The sequence below is a fragment of the Lontra canadensis genome, unplaced genomic scaffold, assembly GCF_010015895.1.
Source record: "Lontra canadensis isolate GAN:19392208 unplaced genomic scaffold, GSC_riverotter_1.0 scaffold24, whole genome shotgun sequence".
NCBI classification, from domain to species: Eukaryota; Metazoa; Chordata; class Mammalia; order Carnivora; family Mustelidae; genus Lontra; species Lontra canadensis.
The window spans coordinates 18,418,532-18,443,737 of NW_022631018.1; the positions used below are offsets into that span (position 1 = coordinate 18,418,532).

The 25,206-nt window shown below is 46.5% G+C and overlaps 1 protein-coding gene across 4 annotated transcripts in view; it reads left to right on the forward strand.

Moving 5' to 3' along the window:
* The window catches only part of POU2F1 (POU class 2 homeobox 1), a 173,218-nt gene extending 160,409 nt beyond the window's left edge, over positions 1 to 12,809 (forward strand). For all 4 annotated transcript variants that reach the window (XM_032862962.1, XM_032862964.1, XM_032862965.1 and 1 more), the window contains 3 exons: positions 8,130 to 8,475; positions 9,125 to 9,213; positions 12,363 to 12,809. In XM_032862962.1, the coding sequence (XP_032718853.1) occupies positions 8,130 to 8,475; positions 9,125 to 9,213; positions 12,363 to 12,673 (746 nt within the window). In that variant the 3' untranslated portion in view covers positions 12,674 to 12,809. The remainder of the gene's footprint in view (positions 1 to 8,129; positions 8,476 to 9,124; positions 9,214 to 12,362) is intronic.
* Positions 12,810 to 25,206: the final 12,397 nt, after the last annotated feature.

Consider the following 25,206-nt stretch of genomic DNA (forward strand, 5'->3'; position numbering starts at 1 on the left):
CCAGTCCATGCCTTTAAATGGAGAGGCCCCTTAGTCGAGTTCCCTGTTTGTTTAGGGTCCTTGCCTTTAGCCTAAAGGCACATGATCCAGAAACTGTGTAGTACCTGTTTGGGTTGGTTCTGTCTCTGTCCTCTTCAGTGTAGCTACATTATTCATGTGAAATTCCGTTTGTTTCGCTGATACTCAATATCGGTGTTCTTCCTCTCATCCTTGTGGGGTTTTTGTAAGTGTATGAGCTAATAGCATATCATGAAACATAGGTTTCAAAAGTCAGGACTATACAGAAAGTTCTCTTCAGAATAAAGTCATTCCCTTCTGTCGTAATTCTCTTTCTCTGACAGCTCTGAGCCTGGAGTCTCCTCAGGGCTCTGCTGACGTGAGTAATTCTCACTGCTGTCCTAGCCATCTCCTGTGCCCTTCTGGACTCAAGTTGGTTTCCCTACCACCAAATTTCAACCTCTTTCTCATTTGCAAGTCTATCAAAATCTCCAGTCCTCTGATATCTGTCCCCAGAACTCTTACTTCCTTTTTTCTTCACCATCATTTGGAATAGGATTTTAGAAATGAAGAGGAAAGAACCATATCCTCAGTTTACCATCTTCTAAGAGAAATCTAGTCTTATTGACACGGTTGCTTTTATTTTCCAGTATTTAGCATAGTGCTTGGCACATGACGGCTCTCTGATGAGCTTTCCTAGAAGGGATAGAAGAATGATCATGACTGTACTACTCCAGAAAGACATGTTCGGATGTGTCTCAAAGACAAAAATTCGACAGCCTTCAATAATCTCAACTAAACATGCTTTGCCCCAATTTTTTTCCCAAAACGTTGTTTCATAATGAATCCTGTGCAACCCCATACCCATTAGCAGACCTTCCCCATTGACTCCTCACCCTAGTCTGGCTGGTCTTCTCTGTCTCCACGGATGTGCTCGTTAAGGACATTTCATACAAGTAGAATAATGTATTATTTGGTCTGTGTCTGGCTTCTTCTGTTTAGTATATAACATTTTCCAAGGTTTATCTGTTGCATAATATCAGTACTTCATTCCTTTTTTATGTTTTTGTGATATTTAATTGTGTGGATATAACAGATTTTATTTATCATTTATGAATTGATGGACATTTGAGTTGCTTTCTGTTTTTGGCCATTTTGAACATTGCTGCTGTGAGCATGTGTATGTAGGTTTTTAGGTGGACATATTTTCAGTTCTCTTGGGTAGATATTTAGGAATGGAGTCAGTGCCTTATGTGGCACACTGGAGTATTATGAACAACTTTATGCCCCCCAAAATAAGGCAATTTAGATGAAATAGATAAATTCTGAGAAAGACACAGATTATCCAAACTCACTCAAAAAAAAAAAAAAAAAACTTAAATAGACTTAAAGCAAGCAAAGTAAATGAATCATTAATGTAAAGGCTTTCCAAAAAGAAAAGTTTAGGCCCAGATGGCTTTAGCAATGAATTCTATCAGATATTTAAAGAAGAAATAAAGTTAATCTTCAGCTATCTTTTCCAGAAGATAGAGGAAGGACAGCTCATTGTATGAAGCCAATATTACCTTGTTATTAAGCCAGACAGAGATACCACACACACACACACACACACACACACACACACACACACAAATTATAGGCCCATATCCCTTATGAAAATATACAAAAAAACACTCAGCAAATTTTAGCAAACCAAATCCAGTAACGTGCAGAAAAGATTATTCATCACCAAGAGGGCCTAATCCCGGGAATGTAAGGTTGGTTTAATAATAACTGAACATCAGATAATGTACTACACCACGGCAGGAGAAGAAAGGACCAGAACCACAGCATCATCTCAGCAGATACAGGAAAAGCACTTGACAAAATCCAACACCCATTCATAATAAAAACCTGGAATAGAAGAGAACTTCCTCACCAGATAAAGAATAAAGAGTATCTATTAAAAACCTACAGCTAACAGCATACTTCATGGTGAAAGACTGAATGCTTTCCCCATAAAACTAGGAACAAAGCGAGCTCTTGTCGACAAATCAACATTGTACTAAGAGGTTAGAGCCAGTTTAACAAAGGGGGAAGATGAAAAACATCCAGTTTGAAAGAGGAAAAGTTAAACTCTCTGTTTGCATTATTCTGTATATATAAAAGTCCAAAGGAGTCCACATACCAAAAAAACTATTAGGATGAATAAATGAATTTCATGTTGTTGCAGGATACAAGATCAACATGTAAGAGTCAATTGCATTTGTACACGCTATCAGTGAGCAGTCCGAAAATGAAATTACAAAAATAATTTTATTCACAATAGCTTCAAAAAGAATAAAATACTTGGGAATAAATCTAACAAAAGAAGTGCAAGACTTATACAGTGAAAACTACAGTTTGCTGAGAGAAATTAAAGAATGTCTAAATAATGGAGATATTCCATGTTCATGGTTTAGAAGACTCCGTATTTTTAAGATGACAGTATTCTCTGAATTGATCTATAGATTCAGTACAATTATAGTAAAAATTCTAGCAATTTTCTTGCAGTAATTATCATGATAAACTCATTCTAAATATATATGGAAGGGACCCAGAATAGCCAAAACAATTTTGAAAAAGAATGAAGTTGGAGGACTTAAATATCCTGATTTCAGAGCATGGTGTAAAGCTATGTCATAAAAACAGTATGTAGCCAGCGTGAGGACAGACAATAGATTAATGGAACAGAATTGAGAGTCCAGAAACAAACCTTTAAATTTAGGCTCTGCTGACTTTTGACAGAGGTACTGAAGCAATTTAGTAGCAAAAAGATACTCTTCACCATATGGTTCTGAGAAACTGGATGTCCATATTCAGGAAGATGAATTCAGATCCTTTCCTGATACCATGCACGGAAATTAAGAAGCTGAAGGGATCAAAGGCCTAAATGTAAGAAATAAAATTTTTAGAAAACAGGAGAAAATCTTCATGACCTCGGGTTAGGCAAAGAGTTTGTAGATACACCACCAAACACAAATCTATAGAAGGAAAAAAAAATGATAAATTGGAATTTATCAAAAGCAGAATCTTCAGGAAACATTTTAAGAAAATGAAAAGACACCCACAGCCTTGGAGAAAACATTGTAAATCATATATCTGATAAAGGAACTGTGTCTAGAGCATGTAAATAACTTACAGTTAAGTAGTAAAAATATAAATAAGAGCAAAAGATTTTTTGGGGGGGGCATTTTTTAAAGGGCAAAAGATTCTAATATATATATAATGCCAAAGAACATAAGGAAATGACTAACAAGCACCTTAAAAAGATGCTCAGCCTTGTAACTCATGAGAGAATTGCAAATTAAAACCATAGATAAGATTTCATACTCACTGTATAATTGCTGTCACCAAAAAGACCAAAAATAATCATTGCTGGCCGGGAACCGTCCTGCATCGCTGGGGTAGTGTGAAGTGTGATGTAGCCATTTTGGAAAACACTTGGGCGGTGTCTTTAAAAGTTAAACGTAAACTTATCGTTTGGCCCAGTAAGTCCACAAGAGAAATGAAAGCATGGCCACACAAAAACCTTGGTACAGATGAGCCTAGCAGCATTCTTCGTAATAACCAAATACCAGGAACAAGCCAGTGCCCGTCAGTTGGTGAATCCCTCAACACGATGTGGTCTGTTCTAACCATGCACTGGAGTACTTTCCAGCCAGAAAAAGGAGGTACTGATTTGCACTACAACATGGATGAACCTTGAAAACAGTGTGCTGACAGAAGCCAGATGAAAATGATCACAAATCATACAAGTCCATTTACGTCAAGTGTCCTGAAGAGGTAAATCTGTAGAGAGAAAAGCAGATGATGAGGAGGAGGGCTGTGGGTGGGAGAGGGGTGTGACTACGGAGCCACAGGCGATCTGGTCATAAACCGGGTGCAGTGGGTGGTAATTGTACAACTTTGTAAATATATTAGAAACCATTGAATCTTACATTTAAATTATATCTCAAAAATGTATTTTCTAAAAAAACAAAGATGAGGCAGGAAGTGAGAGGATGTGCCTAATGCTATATATCCTTGCACGTAACTTCCCACTGACCTTCTAGGTGGGTGATGGCATCTTATTTTGTTGAGGACATTGAAGCTGAGCAAACATCAGTTCTCTGGTCAAAGTAGCCCAAGTAACTGTGTTGCCAAGAATATAAGGTCATAAAATGTTGATTAAAATGTGATTCACTAGGGCACCTGGGGCACTCAGTCAGTTGGGTGTCTGCCTTCAGCTCAGGTCATGATCCCAACATCCTGGGATCAAGATCCTCGCTGGGCTTCCTACTCATCGGGGAGTCTGCTTCTCCCTCTCTGCCTGCCACTCCCTCTGCTTGTACACACTCTCTCTCTCTCAAATAAATCAATCTTCAAAATAAAATGAAATCCAATTAAAAAAATCAAATGTGATTCACTAGTTAGGAGAATTTATTTGAAAATTACAAGTGCTCACATGACATATTCTTTTTTTTTTTTTTTAAGATTTTATTTATTTATTTGACAGATCACAAGTAGGCAGAGAGGCAGGCAGAGAGAGAGGGGGAAGCAGGCTCCCTGCTGAGCAGAGAGCCCGATTCGGGGCCTGATCCCAGGACCCTGAGATCATGACCTGAGCCGAAGCAGAGGCTTTAACCCACTGAGCCACGCAGGCGCCCCTCACATGACATACTCTTATTGAAAACACCTGGAATGTGGTTCAAGGATGACAACCGGAAAAAAACACCAGGGAATGGTTTCTGGAGTCATCTTCTAGCCCAGGTTAACTTTACTGCTGAGGATGACTGGGACCTTCTTTATATACATAGGGGATTTAAAGAGAGTGATGCTGAATGGTCTGTCTGAAAGTGGAAATGGAGAGTGGAAAAAAAATCCTATTTTAAGTTTTTGACCTCAAGATAAGGAGTCTTATGGAAATTGACAGTTTCAGCACTTGGAAAGGGAAGTAGTGCCCATAGATAAGCGTAGATCAGGGTAGATAAGGTGAGAAATTAAGCAAGAAAAGATTGAAAGTTCATTGAAATTTCCTAGTAGTACAAAGATAAATGAGAAAAGACATTTGCCTTTCTAGATAGAACAGGGGCAGTTCTTCCAGGTGTCAAAAGTGGAAGAGTGTGAACCTGCCCAACATAGGACCCAGCACAACATCAGGGGCTCAGAGGGAGAGAGTGATCAGGTAGATTTAGAACTGAAACAGAAACAGTAACGGAGCCTAATTAATGATATAGGTGTAGCTGTATTTAGTGAAAACAGCAATAAAGAGGCAATTTTATCTATTTTTGAGAAGGGGGGGAAAAGGAATACATGGTCCCTTTTTGATTAGCAGTAAGAAAGAGGTGTTTATGGGATTCACTGAGACCACGTAACACTTCTGTGCAGCAGTGTGGGGGCCAGAAGAGCGGACTCAGTACCGAAACAGATGATGTCTGATTTCCTCCCAGCTCCATGCCGTGTGAATGAAACACTTCCTTAGAGCTAAAATGAGGAGAGTCGAATTCTGGATGTTCTTAGTATAGACCACAAGGCTCAAAAATAGATTTTAGGAGGACAGAACTGAATTTTTTAAGAGAGAGAGTCTTCTTTAGCTTAGTGATAGATTTTATCACCAAAAAAGTTATCTTTTACATAAGGTCTTTGTTTCAATGTATTTATGGGTTTGAAATATTTATTTTGATTGGTCTAGTTCTTCTATACTGTATCAAGTCTTTTATACCTCACAGAAATACTACGCTGAAAATTTATAGGTGCTTTTTGTCTTCTTGAGCTCTCTGTCATGAGAAAATACCACTGGGGTTCTGCTTTATACATTTATATGGTTGGGGAGACCCTAGAACGTAGTGAGCTTCAGTGAATTAGGTTCCAGCTGGTGTAGGCAGCCCGCGTTTGTGAGTATGTGGCATTTACTGAGAGACAGAGAAGGCCTCTTCTATAGTGCCTTCTGTAAATAGCATCAGAATTACAGCTCACTGGGGACGGCTGGCATCTGCTTTATGGAAGGTTTTCTATCCTATGACTACCTTATGAGTCATTTCTGCTTTGGGCAGAGAGACTATATTCTTTTCCTAACACTTGCCTCTGTGACTCCACAGGCTTAACTTCTAGACATATTTGAGACCTCTGTTGGCCAGCGTGGCAGGCACTAGCCACCTGTGGTTTTTAAGCACATGTAATGGGGCTAGTTCTAATTGAAATGTGCTATTAAGTGTAAATCACACACTATTTTCAAAGACTTAGTATAAAAAAATACTTTTTTGAGACTGATTTAATGTTAAAATGATAATATTGTGGAAATAGTTTAACCTATTCCTTTTTAATATTTTCAGTAGGACCACTAGAAAATTTTAAATTACGTAATTATTATTTAAGTTTCTGTTGGACAACATTGATCTTGAACATTAATTCCAGTGAATGTGTTAGTTTTCAGCACTGATATTTATAATGTCAGTTAGTTGTTTCTATACAAATGTTTGTTGTTCTCCTTACAACAAAAAGAAGTTTGGGCATCTTGATTCTTTTTGTAATGGTCTCTCAAATAACAGTTTCCTTGAGCTTCATTTTTCATTCATTTTTTTTTTCAGGTTTAAATTATTTTTTTTTATTATTTTTTTAAATTTTTAAATTTCTTTTCAGTGTAAATTCATTGTTTTTGCACCGCACCCAGTGCTCCGTGCAATCTGTGCCCTCTCTAATACCCACCACCTGGCTCCCCCAACCTCCCACCCCCCACCCCTTCAAAACCCTCAGATTGTTTTTCAGAGTCCATAGTCTCTCATGGTTCACCTCCCCTTCCAATTTCCCTCAACTCCCTTCTCCTCTCTAACTCCCCTGGTCCTCCATGCTATTTGTTATGCTCCACAAATAAGTGAAACCATATGATAATTGACTCTCTCTGCTTGACTTATTTCACTCAGCATAATCTCTTCCAGTCCTGTCCATGTTGCTACAAAAGTTGGGTATTCATCCTTTCTGATGGCTGAGTAATACTCCATAGTGTATATGGACCACATCTTCCTTATCCATTCGTCCGTTGAAGGGCGTCTTGGTTCTTTCCACAGTTTGGCGACCGTGGCCATTGCTGCTATAAACATTGGGGTACAGATGGCCCTTCTTTTCACTCTATCTGTGTCTTTGGGGTAAATACTCAGTAGTGCAATTGCAGGGTCATAGGGAAGCTCTATTTTTAATTTCTTGAGGAATCTCCACACAGTTTTCCGAAGTGGCTGCACCAACTTGCATTCCCACCAACAGTGGAAGAGGGTTCCCCTTTCTCCAGATCCCCTCCAACACATGCTGTTTCCTGTCTTGCTAATTTTGGCCATCCTGACTGGTGTAAGGTGGTATCTCAATGTGGTTTTAATCTGAATCTCCCTGATGGCTAGTGATGATGAACTCCTCAAATTCAACACACACAAAACAGACAATCGTATAAAAAAATGGGCAGAAGGCATGAACAGACACTTCTCCAATGAAGACATACAAATGGCTATCAGACACATGAAAAAATGTTCATTTTTCATTCTTTTATGAGATTCATAATATCCTTGCATGTTACTGTTTCCATGAATAAGAACATGTTTCCGACAGGCTTCGTGAGACCTGATTTTCATTACAGAACAGCTCCTTAAATATTTCAGCGCGAAGAAGGTATCTAGACGCGGCCGCAGCTGTTCCCTACTGTTCCGCAGATGTCATTGTTGACCCTGAACTTCAGAATACCCAAGTTTTAGTTCTCGCCTTCACTGTTTTGTTCTGATTTTTCTAGAGAGGCCACTGCAGTTTCTGATGGAAACCGCTTCTCAGAAGCAAGGACTCTCTTGCGTGTGTGTTTCCTCCCCAGACCGGTTCCGCCCCCCACTGGCCGGTTGGGATTCTTTGATTTTTCGACCTAGAAGACTGTTCTGTGCCGCTCGCGTGGCGGCTGTGTCGCTCTTGCCTCCTAAAGCAGGGATCGTGGTTTGGGTTCTCAAATGTTAGTTTCCACAGAATCGCCAACGGGGTGACAGAGACACCCCAGCGAGAGGTCACTGGGCGGCTGGTGACCAGTCGCCGTGGGGTCAGGAGCGCGGCTGAACGCAGGCCGCGGCGAGCCCGCGGAGGGTCACGTTCTCTGCCTCCGCCCGCAGGCAGCACGGACAGCGCGCCCAGCAGCACCGCCACCGTCATCTCCACGGCGCCGCCCGCCGCCGCCGCCGCCGTCACCTCCCCCTCGCTGAGTCCCTCCCCGTCGGCCTCGGCCTCCACCTCCGAGGCGTCCAGCGCCAGCGAGACCAGCACGACGCAGACCACCTCCACGTTGTCCTCGCCCCTCGGGACCAGCCAGGTGATGGTGACCGCGTCCGGGCTGCAGACGGCGGCGGCCGCCGCCCTCCAGGGGGCCGCCCCGCTGCCGGCCAACGCCAGCCTCGCCGCCATGGCCGCCGCCGCCGGCCTGAGCCCGGGCCTCATGGCGCCCTCGCAGTTCGCAGCTGGGTAAGCAGCGCCCGCCTCGGTCGCGTCTGGCAGCCGCTGGGGGCCCTCCCTGCGGTCGCTTTTGGGGAGACACCACCCCTCCTTGAGGGCCCCCCAGACTCTCCTTAAAGCCGTGGGCGCTTGGGAACGGGCCGTTGTGCTGAGGCGCGGGGCGCGGGGCGCGGGGCGCGGCCGTGCCGTGGCTTCCTCGCGAGGACGCGGACCCGCCGCGCCGTGGGGCCGGGGTGGGGGAGGGGGAGCCAGGACTCGGTGCGGGTGTGGGCGCTCTTGGCGGTCCGCCGGCTGATGCTCAGACCCAGACGCCAGAGCAGCAAGATCCCGGTTTATTATCCAGCGTGGAAGGATCCCTTGTAAATGTGTTCCTTTCTCTGGCATTCTTGTGTTTTGTTCTGGAAAAGGGGAGAGAGCAGTCATTGAAAGAAGAGTCACCAGAACCGCGGGTTTTGGGTTCTGGGGGGATCATGTCCTTATTTTGCTGCGTGCCGGGAGCAGCCGGGAAAGCACGAGGCAAGCCCTGTTCCCGCAAGGAGGGTGACAGAGACGTCCTTGACCTCCCCAACCGTTTTCCCCTTCCCTTGTCCTTTCCGGCGTGTGAGCTCAGCCCGACAGCCGCGCCTTGTAACGAGCGACCCCTCTTTTGGCCTTGCAGAGGTGCCTTACTCAGCCTCAACCCAGGGACCCTGGGCGGCGCCCTCAGCCCAGCCCTCATGAGCAACAGCACACTGGCGACCATTCAAGGTCAGTGGAACCTCCCCCTCACTTCTTTCGCTTGCTTTCTTGTTAACCAGGGAAGTTTGCTTTGCTCAGGCGAAGGTGGTGGGGAGAGTTGGGTTGGTGATGCCGATTAACCCCGCGGCCAAGAAAACGTCCTTGTGGAAGAGCTTTTTTCTGCAAGCGGTATAGGGGTTCGTGTGTAAGAACAGGAAATGTGCTTAGTTTGAAGTGTTATAAAAAACGAGGACTCTGTGTTGCTATTTATCTTCTTAGGTGAGCAGACGTGGAGGCAGAATTTCCCCCTGACAGATTTACCTAAGTAGACAACCAAGACACATCCCAGGCAAACTTGACCGAGAGACATTCTCCAGTCCCCGCCGCACCCCTAAGAGCGGCTGTATGAGAAGGTCCCGGAATGAATTAACCTTGAAGCACATTATGCGGACTCCGGGCGCACTTTCCATTAGGTTCTGCCTTTTGTCCGTCCCGTCGGCACAGCACATGCATGCCCTTGGACGGTCTCTGGTCCAAGGCCAGCGGGTCGTGTTTGGCCTCAGTGTGCTGTCCAGGTGAAAGCCGCTCCTTCCAGACGGGGAGGGTTTCCCTTATTTGGCTTCGGAGCTTTGTGTCTGAAGATGCTGTTATGTGCTTCAGGAAGACAATTTGAGACATCAGTGTGTTAATCAGAGAATTTTTTTCTTAAAATTCAAATGTCTTGTACTTAAATGAGAGTTCCTGGGGCCAAACAGAAGCTGTTAGCCAACCTCAAGTCCGACGAGTGTTTCACGAATGGGGTCTGCAGTCTGCGGTAGTGAGTGGGAGTGACAGACACATCTAAGACGTGACCTAGTTTACTCCCTAGGGTTCCTAGACCCAGTTCCAGCCAGCGTGCCCTCCCCACCCCCAGCAGCAAGCAGCTGTCGCATACCAGCAAGGTGTCTGAGAGTTCAGGTGGACTCTGATACCGTCTCCTTAGAGGCAGCGCCCAGCTCCCCCGGTTCCGGGTTCAGTCCTACGACACTGCTCCCGTTTCCCCTTCAGACAGCAGTCGCAGGCCCAGGCGCTTCCCGCGGCCTTCTGACCAGTCACAGATCCAAGGGCCCAGCAGTCTCCTTAGGCTGCGTCTCGTGCTTGGCTCGGAGAGCTCGGGGAAGCCCTTGCTTACGCTCAGCGGCTTGTGAAAGGGCACGAGGAAGGGGCAGGTCCGCAGCCAGAGGGGAAGGCACGGCGGGTGGGGTCCCAACCGGAGGAATCTCTGTCCGGGGGGAGCTTGGAGCCTGGCTCGGTGGCGGGTAGAAGTTTCCTGGTTCTCCCAGAGGGGAGGCTCTCCAAAAAAGACCCAAAGCTGTCCTCTTGGGTTTTAACAGAGGCTTCATGACAGTCATGATCGACGAAGTCCCTGGCCCTTGGCGGAGTCAGGCTCCGTCCCCTCTCCCATCCCGTGAGGCTGGGGGTGGGACTGCAAGTTCCAACCCTCTGGTCACGTCTTTGTCTTGGGGCAACCAGTCCCTGCCCTTGGGTGGGGTCCGGAAGCCACCTTCCCTGACACTAAGACACTCATTCCACCTTTCTGGCTCTGAAGCGTTCTCAGGAAATGGATGTCCACCCGATCCACCTGAGTTATTAATTTGCTCACTCAGGTGACTGGCCAAGTCCGTTTCTCTTCTAAATCGTTACGTGACAATGACCTTGCGTTGTATTGGCTTTCTCATTGACTAAATCATGCATGAAATTGGTGGTTAGGGCTGTAAACTTTTTGATACGAGGATTTCTTTCTGGCATAAGATTTGTGGTAAATCACTTTTCCTCTTGCGTGAGGGTGTACCGCTGGGCTCTAGTGATGCCACAAAGGCCAATGCCTTCTGCAGGGCCCAGCTGAGATTATTAGAACGAGTACTTTCTGGGAAGCTCTGCAACTGTTCCATGACCCGAAGCCTAGAACCTCAGAAAACGTCAGGCTACGCCAAGTCTTGTTAATCTTGCTCTTTGTTTTTTTTTGTTTTTTTGTGTTTTTTTTTAAAAGATTTTATTAATTTATTTGACAGAGATCACAAGTAGGCAGAGAGGCAGGTGGGGGGGTGGGAGATGCAGGTTCCCTGCCAACCAGAGAGCCCGATGCAGGGCTCGATCCCAAGACCCTGAGACCATGATCTGAGCCGAAGGCAGAGGCTTAACCCACTGAGCCACCGAGGTGCCCCTAATCTTGCTCTTTGTATGCCATGTCCGGAGTCAGAGACCTTCCCTTCAGTCCCCCTAGCTTGCTTTATGTATTCTGTAAGAAATGAACCGGATTTTTAGTGCCATTAGAAAACTCCTCAGATCTTCCTGTGAAAATGTGGTTATATGGGTGGGAGGACCGTGGAGGGGTTGTCAGATAGCAGAAGAAGGTATTAAATGAGAGTGCCCAATTATTTAGAAGTCCGGTGATACCTTCTGTGGGGACAGAAGTGACAGCGTCGCAGACTCTCCCTTGTGAGAGCAAGTCCTAACCTTAGTGAGCCCCTTAGGCCACCCCCGTCTGTGCTGTCCATGTCCCTCCCTCTCTACGTCGTCGTCCTCCTCCTCCTCCGTACAAGTCCTGGGAGTCAGGTGTGATGCCTCGGCAAGGGAAGCACTAACTGCACCTTACACTTTATTTGGTTATAGATTATGATTTTAGCACTAAAGTCATTTGGAAAGATGGTTTTCATCTTTTTTTTTTTCTTGAAGCGCTCAGATTTATGAATAATGCCAGTTGGCTAAAAGCGAATTACATTTTAATGCCCCAGTCACTGTACCTAGTTTGTCTTTTGAATCAAAGTGTAAAATCAGCACTCTTCATTAAAGACGAAATTATCAGACTTAATATTAATACTCCTCGGAGGGTGAGGTCCTCTAGGAAGTTGAGGCCCCGAGACGGCCGGGTAGCTCGGCTTTGCTCGTTCCTGCCCTCACCGCCCCCCAACTGTGCTGCTTGCGCCCGTTTGTTCGAATACGGCAGTTCAGGCTCCTCCAGAATTACAGATGCGCTTCAGTTGGTGGCAGGAGACCGCTGGGATTAAGATAAAAAGTCAGTTAAGGGTTGCCCTTTTCCACCTAGGTTGTGGGAAGACTACATTTGATGTGTTACTTGGCTTCTCTGGAATGGTGTTAATGTTCTCCTTTCTGCCTGTCTGTGGGGGTTTTGTCTGTAGCTCTTGCCTCTGGTGGCTCCCTTCCAATAACATCACTGGATGCCACTGGGAACCTGGTCTTTGCCAATGCAGGCGGAGCCCCCAACATCGTGACTGCCCCCCTGTTCCTGAACCCTCAGAACCTCTCTCTGCTCACCAGCAACCCCGTGAGCTTGGTCTCTGCCGCCGCAGCCTCTGCAGGGAACTCTGGACCTGTAGCCAGCCTTCACGCCACCTCCACCTCCGCCGAGTCCATCCAGAACTCTCTCTTCACAGTGGCCTCCGCCAGCGGGGCCGCCGCCACCACCACCACCGCCTCCAAGGCACAGTGAGCCGGCTGGGCGGCACGGGGCTGCCACCAGCCTTGTCCACTCGTGGCACGATGGGCTGCCGGCCAGGCTGAGACTGAAAAATGTGATTGGCTTCCTCTTGCCATGTTTCAGCAGCAAGGGAAAGAAGGGAGAGGAGGAGAAAAACGCATACCAGAAAAAAAGGATGGAGAAAGGACAACATTTGCCTAATTTTGTAATAAAACACTGTCTTTTCAGGATTGCTTCATGGATTGGAGAACTTTCTAACCAAAAAGTTAAAAAAAAACAAAACAAAACAAAACAAAAAAAAACACAAAAAAAAACAAAACCAGAAACAAAAAATCAAAAACAAAGAAAGAAGTGAAAGGACTACTTATCATTTCCAGCAGTCATGATGACAAGTTAAGGTGGGTTACCAATTCCAATATAGGAAGGGGATTTCTTGTTTGTCTAAATTTCTTTTTTTCTTAAAAAAAAAAAAAAAATCATTTTTATGGGTCTGTTGTACAGGCCATTAAGTCATAACAAGGTGTTTATAATCGTATCAATTGTGTTGGGGGTTCCTTTCTTAACTGGTACAATTTAGGCAGGCCTGTATTACTGTATCTCTATTATTATTGTTGTTGTTGTTATTGTTTTTTATATATATATATAGTTTGGACATGTTTATCTCTTGCTCCTGGATCCTATTTCAGTGAGCTCCCACACTGTGGGGAGGGAGGGTTTGGGGGTAAGGGGAGACTTACGTTCTTAACTGCGGGGAATGTTCTTGCTGGTTTCCTTATCCTTGATGACTCTTACAGAGGTGCTAGAAAATTATTTTCTTTTGCCACTTATGCAAGAGGCTTGGTGCAGAAGCTGAAGGCAGTGTGTGCAAACACGCCCACTCCACACACGCCCCTCCCCCCGTCAGGTGGTGCCTTTGGAGCACTTTTGTGTAGGAAGGAATTCCTGCTGAACTGTAGCTCTCACTCACCCCAGATCACTGAATGACCCTGAGGCCCAGGTCCTGCGTGCACCGGTGCTGCTTCCGCGACTTCCCGTGGGGACGGCCGTGCGTGGCAGGGCAGGATCTGGGCCCAAAGCGCAAAGACTACTGCAGACCCCTGACTGGGTGGTTCTCCTGATTTCTTATATCCTGAAAAATGCTCCTACTGTTGGTGTGTTGGTTTGTGTGTTTCCATTTTGTGGAAGTTTTTCATCCAAACTTCCTTTCACTGACTTGGCAAAGAGCGGACTGATTGAGATTGGGAAACTGCCCTTCCTCTGTTTTCCGAAGGAAGCCACTAGACGCCTGCCATCAGTTCTGTACCCCAAAGAGGAGTGATGAGAAGAGTCTGAGGCTCCCCCCTTTCCCTCTGGCCACAGACCTCTCTTTCACGGGACGGCGCGTACATTCCTCTGACCCGAGTCTCTCCTTGCTTCCCCGGCTGGAGAGCGCACCGCTGGCTGGGCATGGGGTCTTAAGAACCTTTGAAGGACTCTGAGCAGGAACTTTGCACACACCTCAAGTGTCTCCTTGGTTTGTTGGTGATGCTCCAGCTGTGCTCCAGCTAGGCGGGTCAGAGGGCGGTCCACGTCCGGCTCTGCGACGGGGAAAGTGATTAGCTTGCATTGTTGGCAGGGAGTTCTAGACTATGTAAACGAGCCCGTGGAAAGGAGGAGTTGATGGAAGTCGATGCAGAGGAATGAGGGTAACTTGGACATTCAATTCCCCTTCCTGTCCGCATGCTGTGAGGACAGTATGTGTACCCGAACAGTTCCCGGAAGACCGATGGCTGCACTGGGGCTCATCTGAGCTCCCCTTCGTGTTGGAGGTCACGGTTCCCGTGTGCTGTCCTTGGGTGCTCGCTTATGTCTCCGGTGGCCTGAGACTGCACTTGCGCCCCCGCTTTCGAGCTGGGGTCTCAGAGAGGGTGTGCAGGTCATCTGTGTTCTGAGTGTTCTGCTTGTGTCCCCGAGGGAGCCTGGGGTCTGTGTATCTGTCTCTTCGTGGCATCGGGAAAGGCGGTGACAGGGAGGCATCGGGAAAGGCGGTGACAGGGACACGGTGTGTGTGTTTCTTCGTGGTCGTCCAGGTGGGAGACAGGCACCTTAACAGTAAAAGGCCGAAACATTTGTAGTCCCTTTGTTAGTCTTTCTTTTGTTGCTTCTGTCTTCCTGTTTTATTTCAGAGTATTTAATTATCAACCTAAATTTCCTCTTCTCACCGTTCACCTTCCCTAAAATCCCTCCAAAATCCGTGAACTGCAAGCAGGGAAACTAACAAATGTCCATCCACCTTTTTAATGTGTGGTGTGTGTTGTTTTGTCTTTTATGTTGTTGTTTTTAACGAAGCTTGAACCAAAGTCAATTTTTAGCAAGCTGCTGTACTAATGGACTAGTTTATAACGTGCATTTCAGACACATTGAGGAGATAGATGCTACTGACAATTTCTTTTCTCATTTGTCTTTATTAATTTTATATAAAAGTTGCTGCTTGTTTTAATCATTTATGTTGGTAAATCGTAATATCCTCTGGGCAGACATTAACTTGATTTTAACTAGTTTATTTAGTTCGGTGTGTAAATAGAAGGGCAGTGTCAGTTACTAGTTTCTCTCCTCTCCATCTTGCTATTTCTCTGATGTAGTTACGTTTACTCTTTTATTCTGACTTGACATCTCTGACTTTAGTCTGTGCAAATGGTTTAGGGCTCTCAGTGAGACTCTGGCTGCCCGTTGGAGCGATCCCTCCCCTGGGGGTGGTAAGTTAGGACGGATTCAGGGAGGGAAATGCTGATGCCCACCGTCCTGGATTAGAGGCTCCAGCATTAATTTCCCAAAACGGCTACCAAAGGAAGTGTGGAGTCCTCGGGGACTCACCCCCAGCGGGTGAAAAGGAAGGGCAAGGAAAGGCTGTCTTGCTTGTTTGTTTTCCTGTGTGATTCAAAAGATGCTCCCTCTCCCAGGTAAGATTCGCCAATGGATTTCAATATTTTCAAAGATATTAAGCTTTAAATGTCAGTACAATGGCCTTCTGTTCCCTGCCCTGTGTGTGTTCCCTGGTCATCCTGGGATAGGGGGATTCTGCCTTTCGGTGTGTGCAAATCACTTGAGGATAAATCTTAAACCAGAGTAAAAATCTGTGTTTAAAAGAAATAAATCCTTAGACAAAGGTAACTTTTAAAATTTTTCTCATTTTTTTCCTTAAAGACAGGTTGTAAAATGAAAGGCACATCTGCACATGTACACGTGGAACACTAACACTTTGTTGACAGGTGTTTAGCTAACATCGCCTCCCCATCAGCACCCCTAGGCAGGCTCCTGATCATACTGCTTCGCGACCCAACCTTTAGTCCTTTTTTACTTTATATTTATCATCTCAAGAAATGCTTTTTGCTTTGAATGACTCTCCTAAGCGAAGGTACTCAGACTTGACTTTTAACCCCCTTATATGGGACAGTCTAGAAATTAAGGGGGCCATTTGATCAAAAAGAGGTGTTTGGTAGTTTCTCCATTTCTCAGCGGATGGGCCAGATAGGTCATCCTTAACTCATTGTACATTCTAATTTTATCCCCCCTGATGATTATGCAAATTTTATTTCATCCCTGAATTTGGTGAATACATATTAAGCCAAAGACTAATTCTGAATGCATTTATAGTGATACTGTATTTGCCCATGGTAATGGGTGCTCCCTAGGGAGCGGTGACTGTAACTGAAGCCTGCTTACCACAAGCAGACAGTTTGCTCATGAACTTTATACCCTGTGTGAATCTGAAGGATAGAGCAGAAAGACCGAGAAAAGGGCTTTTTGTAGGAACAATATTATTGTTCCTAATTTAAGAAATAAGTGGAGTGCTATATTAGTTTAAACGTTTCTGAAATTACATAGGCAGCTTTTTAGAATTAAAAAAATGTTCATCTCCATGACCTGATGCAGTACACACTTCCATTTATTTGATAAGAACGACCAGTACCATCCCAATTTACTCAACTTATTACTCAAGAAATGGAACCAAAGTAATCCAACTTTCATTTTGTGTAGGACCATACCTATCTGTACTTCATGGTGGCACTATTAGAAATTAAGGTTTTTTTTAAGGGAAAATAAGGTCAGAATTAAAAGATTTTTAGTGAGATTATCATGCTGTTTTGTTCTACATAGTTCGTTCATTCTTGGGGGAAAAAAGCACAATTATACCTCTTTTTTATATTATTTTGTCCTGTTCTCCCTCATGTAAATGGGAAGGTGGGGGAACCCTAGTCTATATTACCCAGAAGCACAGACATTGCTTGATGTGATACTTAAGGTCAGCCCAATCTTTAACATTAAATTTCCTATTTAAATTGCTGGGAAAGCTGGATACATTTGCAAATACAGGAAATCACTGCAGATGTTTAAAGTTATAAATCCTGATAGTAAGCATAGAATTAGTGTGTCACAAACACCTGGCTCACAGAAGAAACTCTTTGTAGTTCATAGTCTAAAGTTGTTCCCATCCCTTGTCATCGTCACAAAACTTTCTTCCGAGGGGGGGCGGGGGGGGAACAAAACCCCTTGAGAGGAAGAAAAGGGAGAAGTGCTGGTGCGGAGAAGTCTACGGGCACCACAGCCGGGGGCAGGCGGTGACGGGGAGGCGCACCCACCTGGCCTCCTGCCGGCCGCACCCTTGGGGCTCAGACCCCTTAGGGGCGCCCCGCAGGTCAGTCTGCAGCTTGAGAACCCTCCGTTAAAGAAGAGCCTCAACAGTTTAGTATGAGACGCTGGCCACTTTTTCATTAAAGCAGCATTTAAATTGATGACTTTAAAGCGTTATTTATTCCTCAAACCATGACTATTGGAGCTGAAAATGTTGAGAGACCATCAGTGCTAACGGAGAAAATGACTAAAGTCCTGAAATTTAAAGTTCGTTAGTTACTCAGATGGGCAAGAACTGATGGATTACTCTGCTCAGAACCGTTGTGAGTGCATTTGTGTGTGTGTGTGTGACATTGTTCGTGTCGTCACAGCCCTGGCCGTTCTGAAGTCATTTTCTGGCTTAGAACATTTTGACGACAACACTTTAAAATGGTAAATCTTTCTTAGCATTTACCTTCATTTTTGAGAAGGAAAAGGAATCTTTTGCCGCTATTTAAGGACAGGAAGGGCCGCCATGAGGCAGGCTCGCGTGGTGGCGGACACAGCACAGATGTGAGCTTGCACGGGACTAGGGTAACTAGACTGCTTCGACCGTGGAGAGCTGATTCTAATCCTGTTCTGCCTCATTCTTTTCTTAATCCAAAGAGATGAAATGGGACACCCCTGAGATTTCCAGTAGGATCTTTGAAGGATTTCATGAGGAGGGCGGAGAATGTGTTTTCTCCTCAGATTTGTCCCGTTTACAGCCAGATTTCCGTATGGTTCGTGAGTGGTTGCTTTCTTCCGACCGTCCGTGTCGGTGCAGCACGGAGTTCCGGAAGTTCTGGGCTCTTTGCTCTCTAGCGGCCTCTTCTCTCAGAGCAGTAACTTGAGTGACTCTTAACTCTGGTCTGTGACCCGGAGCTCCTTTCCCTCTTCCTTCTCTCCCTTTTCTTTTTGAGTGGTGATACCTTAATCTGCGAGGGTAATGCTGGTGGGTAACAGCTAGCTTCTGGCACCTTCATAAAATACCTCAGTGTAGCTTAGCATTGTCGCGGACCTGGTTTTAATCTAAAAACCAAATAAGTAAAAAAGAAGAAAACTTTATAAATAGTGGAAATAATTCTAGCTGTAGCATTTAGTTGAACTGATGTTATGATCGATAAACACGAACAATGCTGTATGTACTTGGGTCCTGTTTATAGGTTACAGTTTATAGGGTTAGGGAGGGTTGGGTGGGGAGAGGAGAAGTTGGTTATGTTAGAAGGAAAATGTTACTCATGTGTGTTTGTTTGTCCTTATACCTGTCTTGCCAAAGGAAACTTAATTACCCCTGGGACGGGTTTGGGATTCACTGGCCTCGCTCTGGTCAGCCCTGCACTGCCGTGTGCGGTGGTGGCAGGCAGGTCACACGTGGGTTGTCCTGGAGGTTCAGGGTCCTCTAACACATTGAAATCCCTTCCTGTGGTCGCCCTTGCCCTTGCCCCCCAGACCCTGCCATCCTCTCCTGCGGATTCATTACCTCTCTGTGTAGCAGGAGCTTAGGCGAAAGATGGGTGTGCGGCCGTCTGGGGGCGGGGGTGAGAAGGGGAGGCAGAGACGGGCGGCGCCATTTGACTGGGAAAGGAGAGATGAGGGTGGGGGCATCCTAATTGAGGACAATGAAAGTAAAACAGGTTCTTTTTGTCACCCTCTGTCACGTTATTGAATGTTGTGCTGGTAGCCCAACATTTTAAAACTCTATTTCCTCTTTTCCTACCGAGGCTAATTCTGTCTAGACCAGAAATGCAAACAGAAGTAAAACCAGACCAGGCAGTTGGAGGCCAGCTTGCTTGCCTCACACGTGCGACTTGAGGCGTGACCTTTGGGGACCCGCAGGTCAGTGAGGTTGAGGAGCGCGTTGTTCTCGGTGCGAATGTGAATGAGAAATGATGCTGGTTTGGGAGAAAGTGAAAAGCCCTTTCTGTCCAGACAGGCCGTCTTGGCTCTCCACATTCAGATACAGACTACAGCTCTGAAAAGGTTATTTTTAAATAAACCATCCGTCTCACGGAACTTGAGTGGGATTTGGTTTGGACACCAAAGACACTGCTATGTCACTGTTTATTCTTAGGTTTTCAAAACCGGCAGAGAACAGGAATCAAAGGCTGAAGTTTGGAAAAAGTTGCACCTGTGTCTCTTTCCTCTTCCTCTCCCCTCTGTTCTCTCCTCCCTGACCCCCTTTCTGAAGGAAGTCTTGTTGCTTATCCTGGCTTTGGAAAACAAAACTGCTTTCACTTCACTCCGTGCGCTCTGAGGATGGAGAGTTGCGCAGCGAGGCCGTGATGGTCTTACGATTGCTGGCAAACTGGGGGGAGGGCGAAAGATGGAGGTAGAAATTTTTTTATTTCCCTTTATCTAACACTTACAAATAGAACCAGTACAGCCTGTTTGAGTTCAGCTGATACCTAGATGTGCTGTCTCTGTTCTGTCACTTGTAAGGGATAAGCATTTTCAAGAGCAGGATTACATGGAAAATCAAAAGACTTTCCTTTACTCTCCCAGGGAGCTGTATCCCTCCAAAATGGTTTTATGCATGAGTTCTAGAGAGTTCCGAAGTTCGCTGTCTTGGTGTACTCTTGGTGGGACATCTCTTCCTCTCTGAATATTCTGTCCAGAAATGATCAGGTTGCAGAACTTCATGAAAGCTTTACTAATACTCCGGTGGTTCTGCCATTATATGAAAGTGGTATTAATCTTGGGTGACTTTTCAAAGCGCTAGATAGGTTTGTAAGTGGGTGGTCGGGATACTGAGGCAAGAGCACGCCACGCAGACATTAAGGAAAACAAGGTGTGCGTGACGGAGCGCCACTTTGAGCCTGGAAGTGAACCTCCCCGGGCTGGGGGAGGGAAGGTGTCCCCGCATCTGCCCGCTCTGCATAGGGCTCTGTCACCTGGCACCACCTTCTGGTTCAAACCCAGGACACTGTCAAAAAGTTCAGACCCCAAAAGTAGTTTACCGTAAAAAAAACGTTGAGGTCTGCTGCAAAGTTCCCCTGTGTTTTCTTTGTTGACCTGTTCATCCTTGTTTTAAGTCGGCCACGAGCTTACAAAAGCAGCTTTTAAGGCTCTTTCCTAACCCCGCAGCAGCACTGAGCTCTCACGTTCGGCCCCGAAGTCTGCAGGCAGACAGCGGAGAGCGTGCTGTGTGCGAGCAGGAGACCTCCAGACACTTGCAAGTTGGAATCTCCTTGGGATGAGACAGTGAGAAAGGACAGAGCCCAGGAGAGCAGAGACGATGCTCCTGCCGAGCCCTCCCGGTGTCTCCGGGTCTGACAATGCAGCAGGAAAGGAAATGCACTTTCAGAGGCTGACGTGTAGGCGGTTCTGTCAGGAAAGGCTGCGGTCGTAGGCGCGTGGGGGTGCCACGTCTCTGGTTCCAGTGGTGCCCGGGTCTGCAGCAGGCACCGACCTTCCTAAGAGTTGAGCGGACTGACGCCCGCCTGCGTGTGTTGAAAACCGCAAACCCCGGGGGTGGGGGGTGGGGGCAGGCAGGGGCCGCGGGGAGGAAGGAGCACAAGACTTTGCAGTCATAGGACATGGGTTCTCGGCAGCATCCGTGGCGCGTGCCCCTGAGACAAAGGGAGAGGCCAGACCTCCTTCAGCTTCTCACCTCTGCCTCAGGGAGCAGACATAGGTGCATTACTCAGACGCTGGGAGGGAGCGCGCCCTCTGCAAGGGAACAGACGTCCCCTCCCACATTAGACTGGAGTCCCGGATCCTTCCTCTCTAGTAGCAAAGGCTAGGTGAGTGAGTGGGGGGTTCTGCCCACCTCAGTCCGCGAGCTGTCGTATACCTCATTTCTAACTCATGGTTGAGTAACTTGCTTTAACTTTCGCTAAACCCTACAGAGTTGCCAAGTCCGCCCTCCCTCCTCTAAGTAACGTTGAACTCTGGCCTATAGCATCACGGGACCTGCAGCCTAGGGTGGGACCTCCTCGAGCCTCTGAATGTCGCTGCTGAAAAGCTACTGCAAACCGAGGGCAAATTGCAATCTTCTATTTCCTTTTGTTGCAAGGGGTCTTCACAGGCCTCTTAACATCTCCTTTCCCGGCCACCCTGCCGGCGGGGGCTGGCCCGCGCTCCACGCCCCCGCCCCACCTGTGTCAGATGTCCCTGGTCGGGTGGAGGCCATCCCCTTCCTCTCTGCGGCCTCAGGGTTCTGCTTATTTTCAGGACTTTGGGTGGAAGGGAGAAGACACCAAAGGCTCCTTTAAGCTGACTGCTGCATACACATTTCACTTTTTTTCCTTTGACATGACCAAAAAAAAAAAAAATCCAAATATTTAAGTTTTTATTGTTATTAATATTATTATTTGACAATCTTGTATCCAGTGGGCTCTCTAGAAGCTGCATCCCCAGCCCTTTCACCTTTTCTTTGAATGTAGTTCCCAACCTTCGATTCCCACCCCCCAACGTGGAAAGAAAGCTTTGCCAGGTCTAAATACTGCTGCTATAAGCCAGGGGAGGGTGGTTTCTTTGTTTTGTTTTGTTTTTTAAATTTCCAGCCAAAACCAAAGATTCCTTAATGATTGTATAAACTCAAAACAAACAAAAAAACCAAAGAAAAGGGAAGTCTTCAGCATCAATCCAGTCTGTGGTGTCCTGGCGTCCAGAGGAGTGGGAGTGCGGGCGGGGGCCTCTGACCCCCAGGAAAGCAGGGGGCTCTTCCATGTTTTGGGGTTCGCGGAGGTGGCACGCTCAGTAGCTTCGGCTCTGACCAACTTGTGAATGTGCCGTGGAACCAGCTGGCATTTCAGATTTACCAAAACAGTAGACAAAATGCCATCGCTGTACTGAGGTGACCGCTGAGGACAGCAAACCACAGTCACGCGGGGGCTGAGCCCAGCGGCCTGGCCGCTGGACACCCAGAGTGGAGGGAAGCTGAAGACACTGGTGCAGGACTGGCTGCTCTGCCGGGTGCTCGGACCTCCGGGGTCATGACAGTGAGTAGAGGCCAAGGTGCCCTTCTGAGCCTTCGCTCTCTTCCTTTACTGGGGCCGCTTGGAAGGGGCTGCCCTGTTTGCGAGAAGACGCGCAGAACGATCCCCAAGCTCTTCACTTCTCCTTGCCGTAGTTGGTTTCCTTTGGCAGCGCCGCTGTGCAACTATGCATCGTAGCTCACGACCTTTGTGCTAGGTAGACGCCTGTGACTTTTTAACTTGGGGGGTGGGGGGCTTGCAAATGAAGGAACTTTTTACATGGATCTTTTTAATCTCAGTTGATTGGGGGAGGGGGGTATTTGGTTCTAGGGTCATACAAGCTCTATCCCAAAGCAAAATCCAAATGTTAATAATATTAGCCTGATGCAGATACCAAAGATGATTTATTTCCTGCAGAACCTTAGACTTGTGTATTAAGTACGATTACCCAGCACTTGCATTAGTCTAACCTCAGTAATTCCAAAGCTTAGATGTATATTTTGGTATATTTCTGGGATATTAAAAAAAAAAATGTCGTTTAACTTGTTTGTTTCAGTGTAATGCTCTTAAAGTCATAGCATGAAAATAACTGAACTGTCCTATTCTTAGTAGTTTGAAATAATAGTATTTTTGTATGTTTTGGGTGTGTCTATGTATGTATTAACATAACAGTTTTCACTGCCTAGGTGTTCATAATAAAAAAGAAAATGAAAAAGTTCTGAGTGTACATAATATTCATAATAAACTTCCACCAGGTTCAATTTGGATTGCATATTTGCTGATTACTGTTCCCAACTGGGATTTTGTTTTGTTTTAAAGAAACAGTGATCGTGTTTTACCTAAAGATGTTTTCTCTGTCTTTACATCTTTACTCCCCTCCTCACCTTTTTCTTTTCTTCCTTTTTTTTTTTTTTTTTAAATATTGATTCAGGGGTGTTTTTCCACTGTTGTCAAGGGAGAGTCATGAGGCATACGGGCCCCTTGGTCTCCCGAAACTTTTTGTTTTACGTACTTAAATTTAAAATGTGAGTTTGAGTTCTCTTTTGTGGAAACTTAAGATGTGGTGTAAATGATTCTTTCCAAAATTGTCCAGCAGCTTTAACGAGGCAGTGACAGTTTCCGAGTAGTTGGGTGGGAGTCCTTTTACATTTCTCCTTAGATGACTTTGCAGTCTGGGTGGCTGTCGCATAGCCTCACTGGCCCAGAGTGCCTGCTTAGCCACGTTCCCTCTGCTAGGGATGTTTTATAAGAATCTGCTGATACCTTGGGAGTTTGGGGGACCTTGTTATCTGGGCCCCTGGAAAACACACATTTTCTTGATTTCAAAAACCCAAAACACAAGCAACTTTACATTTTGGGGAATTAGCTGATGTGCCTCCTAGAGGCCTGAGGAGGTGGTGGGGAATATGAGTGGTGCTGTCTCTTTAAAAGTGCCCTTTATATGATTCCCCCTCCTGGGGCCTCCTGCAGGGGCTGTAGGCTTGGGCGAGATTGCGTAGGTGACAGTGAATCAGAATGAAATGGTAGATTTTGTGTAGATGCATTTGTCTGCTGTAATTTTTATATATATATAAAACTTACTGTAACTGTACAGTTTGTTTCTGTTGTAAAACATCATTAAACCATTTTCCAAGTGTTTTCACATTGTTGGAATTTCCTTGAAATTGCTGTTTGCTGTTCTGGATGCTTCCCACACAGAGGGTCACGGAAGTCTTCTGGTTTGTCTTTTCCAACAGGAGCCCCACCCCGGGGTGGGGGGGGGGCGGGTGCGAGGCAGCACATTGGTTCCTAGCCCACCCCCACCCTGGGCCCTACTGTGTGCTTCCTCCTGTACCCCAGGGGTGTGCTGTGACCACACCTCTCCCTCCTCAGACTGTCTGGGTTTTCCGGGGGTGAGGGGGGAGCACTCATTCGAGAAGTAGTCCCCAGGGCTTTGTTTGACCAAACACTGGGGCCCCTGACTGGCCCTGCAAGAGAACTCTCCCGAGCTCCCATTTCACTTGTGTCTTTGACAGCAGACCTGGTATTGAACTTGACTTTTCCACATGTACTGTTTGTGCTCTTGGGCCCCCTCCAGCCTTCCCTGGCACATTCTGAACACCCACTCTCTGGGGTTCCCTGAAAGAGGCTGGGCCCGGACTTGGCATCTGCTTCTCCTGTCAGAGGGCACACAGCGTAGCTCCCTCCCTCCTGTGTGGACTAGTTCACATTTAGTGGCTCAGTGCAGTCCGCTGTTTGGAAAGTTGAATCTTAAGTGAGTTTCCCACGGAGAGCAAACGAGCTCGTTGAACTTTCGGAGGCATTCCTGTCTAACGGGGTTATGCCGGACTGAACCTGCCCTGTGTGCTCCTCGAAGGACACAGCTACTGTCTCAGACGTGCCTGGCCATCCTCCCCAGGGCCCAGGGTGGGAAGGGAATCCCGGCTCTTCCTCTCCCCTGCTCCTACCTCATGACTATCCACCCCTTCTTGTGTTTATACCTTGCATGTAAGTTTGGGGGCTTTTTTTTTTTTTTTTTTTTTTAATAAAAATTCTATGCTTGGTAGAGACAGTGGCGTGCTCACTAGCCTGGGAAAGACTTCAGGAAGCAAAAGCCATTTGTCAAACCTAAATAACGGGTAAGTACTGCTTAGACCATTACCCTGTAGTCCTTTCATAAACGTGGTTCCAGGGAGGAGCAAGATGGCCGAGTAGGAGAACCAAACAGCCTCCGGTCCCGGGAGTTCAGCTAGTTAGCAAACCGTCCTGAGCACCTACAAACTCAACAGGCGAAGAGAAGAACAGCAGTTCCATGAAGAGAAAATCAACCACTTTCTGGAAGGTAGGACGTGCGGAGAAGTGAAGCTGACGCGGTATTCCCGAGACCGCGGGGTAAGGGCCGGCTCCTGGCGAGCAGCAGAGCAGCGGGGCACAAAATCGGAACTTGCACAAGTCTGCTCCGCGGAGGGACGTCGCTCCAGAGGCTAAGCGGGGGGGGGGGGGGGGGGGGGGCCC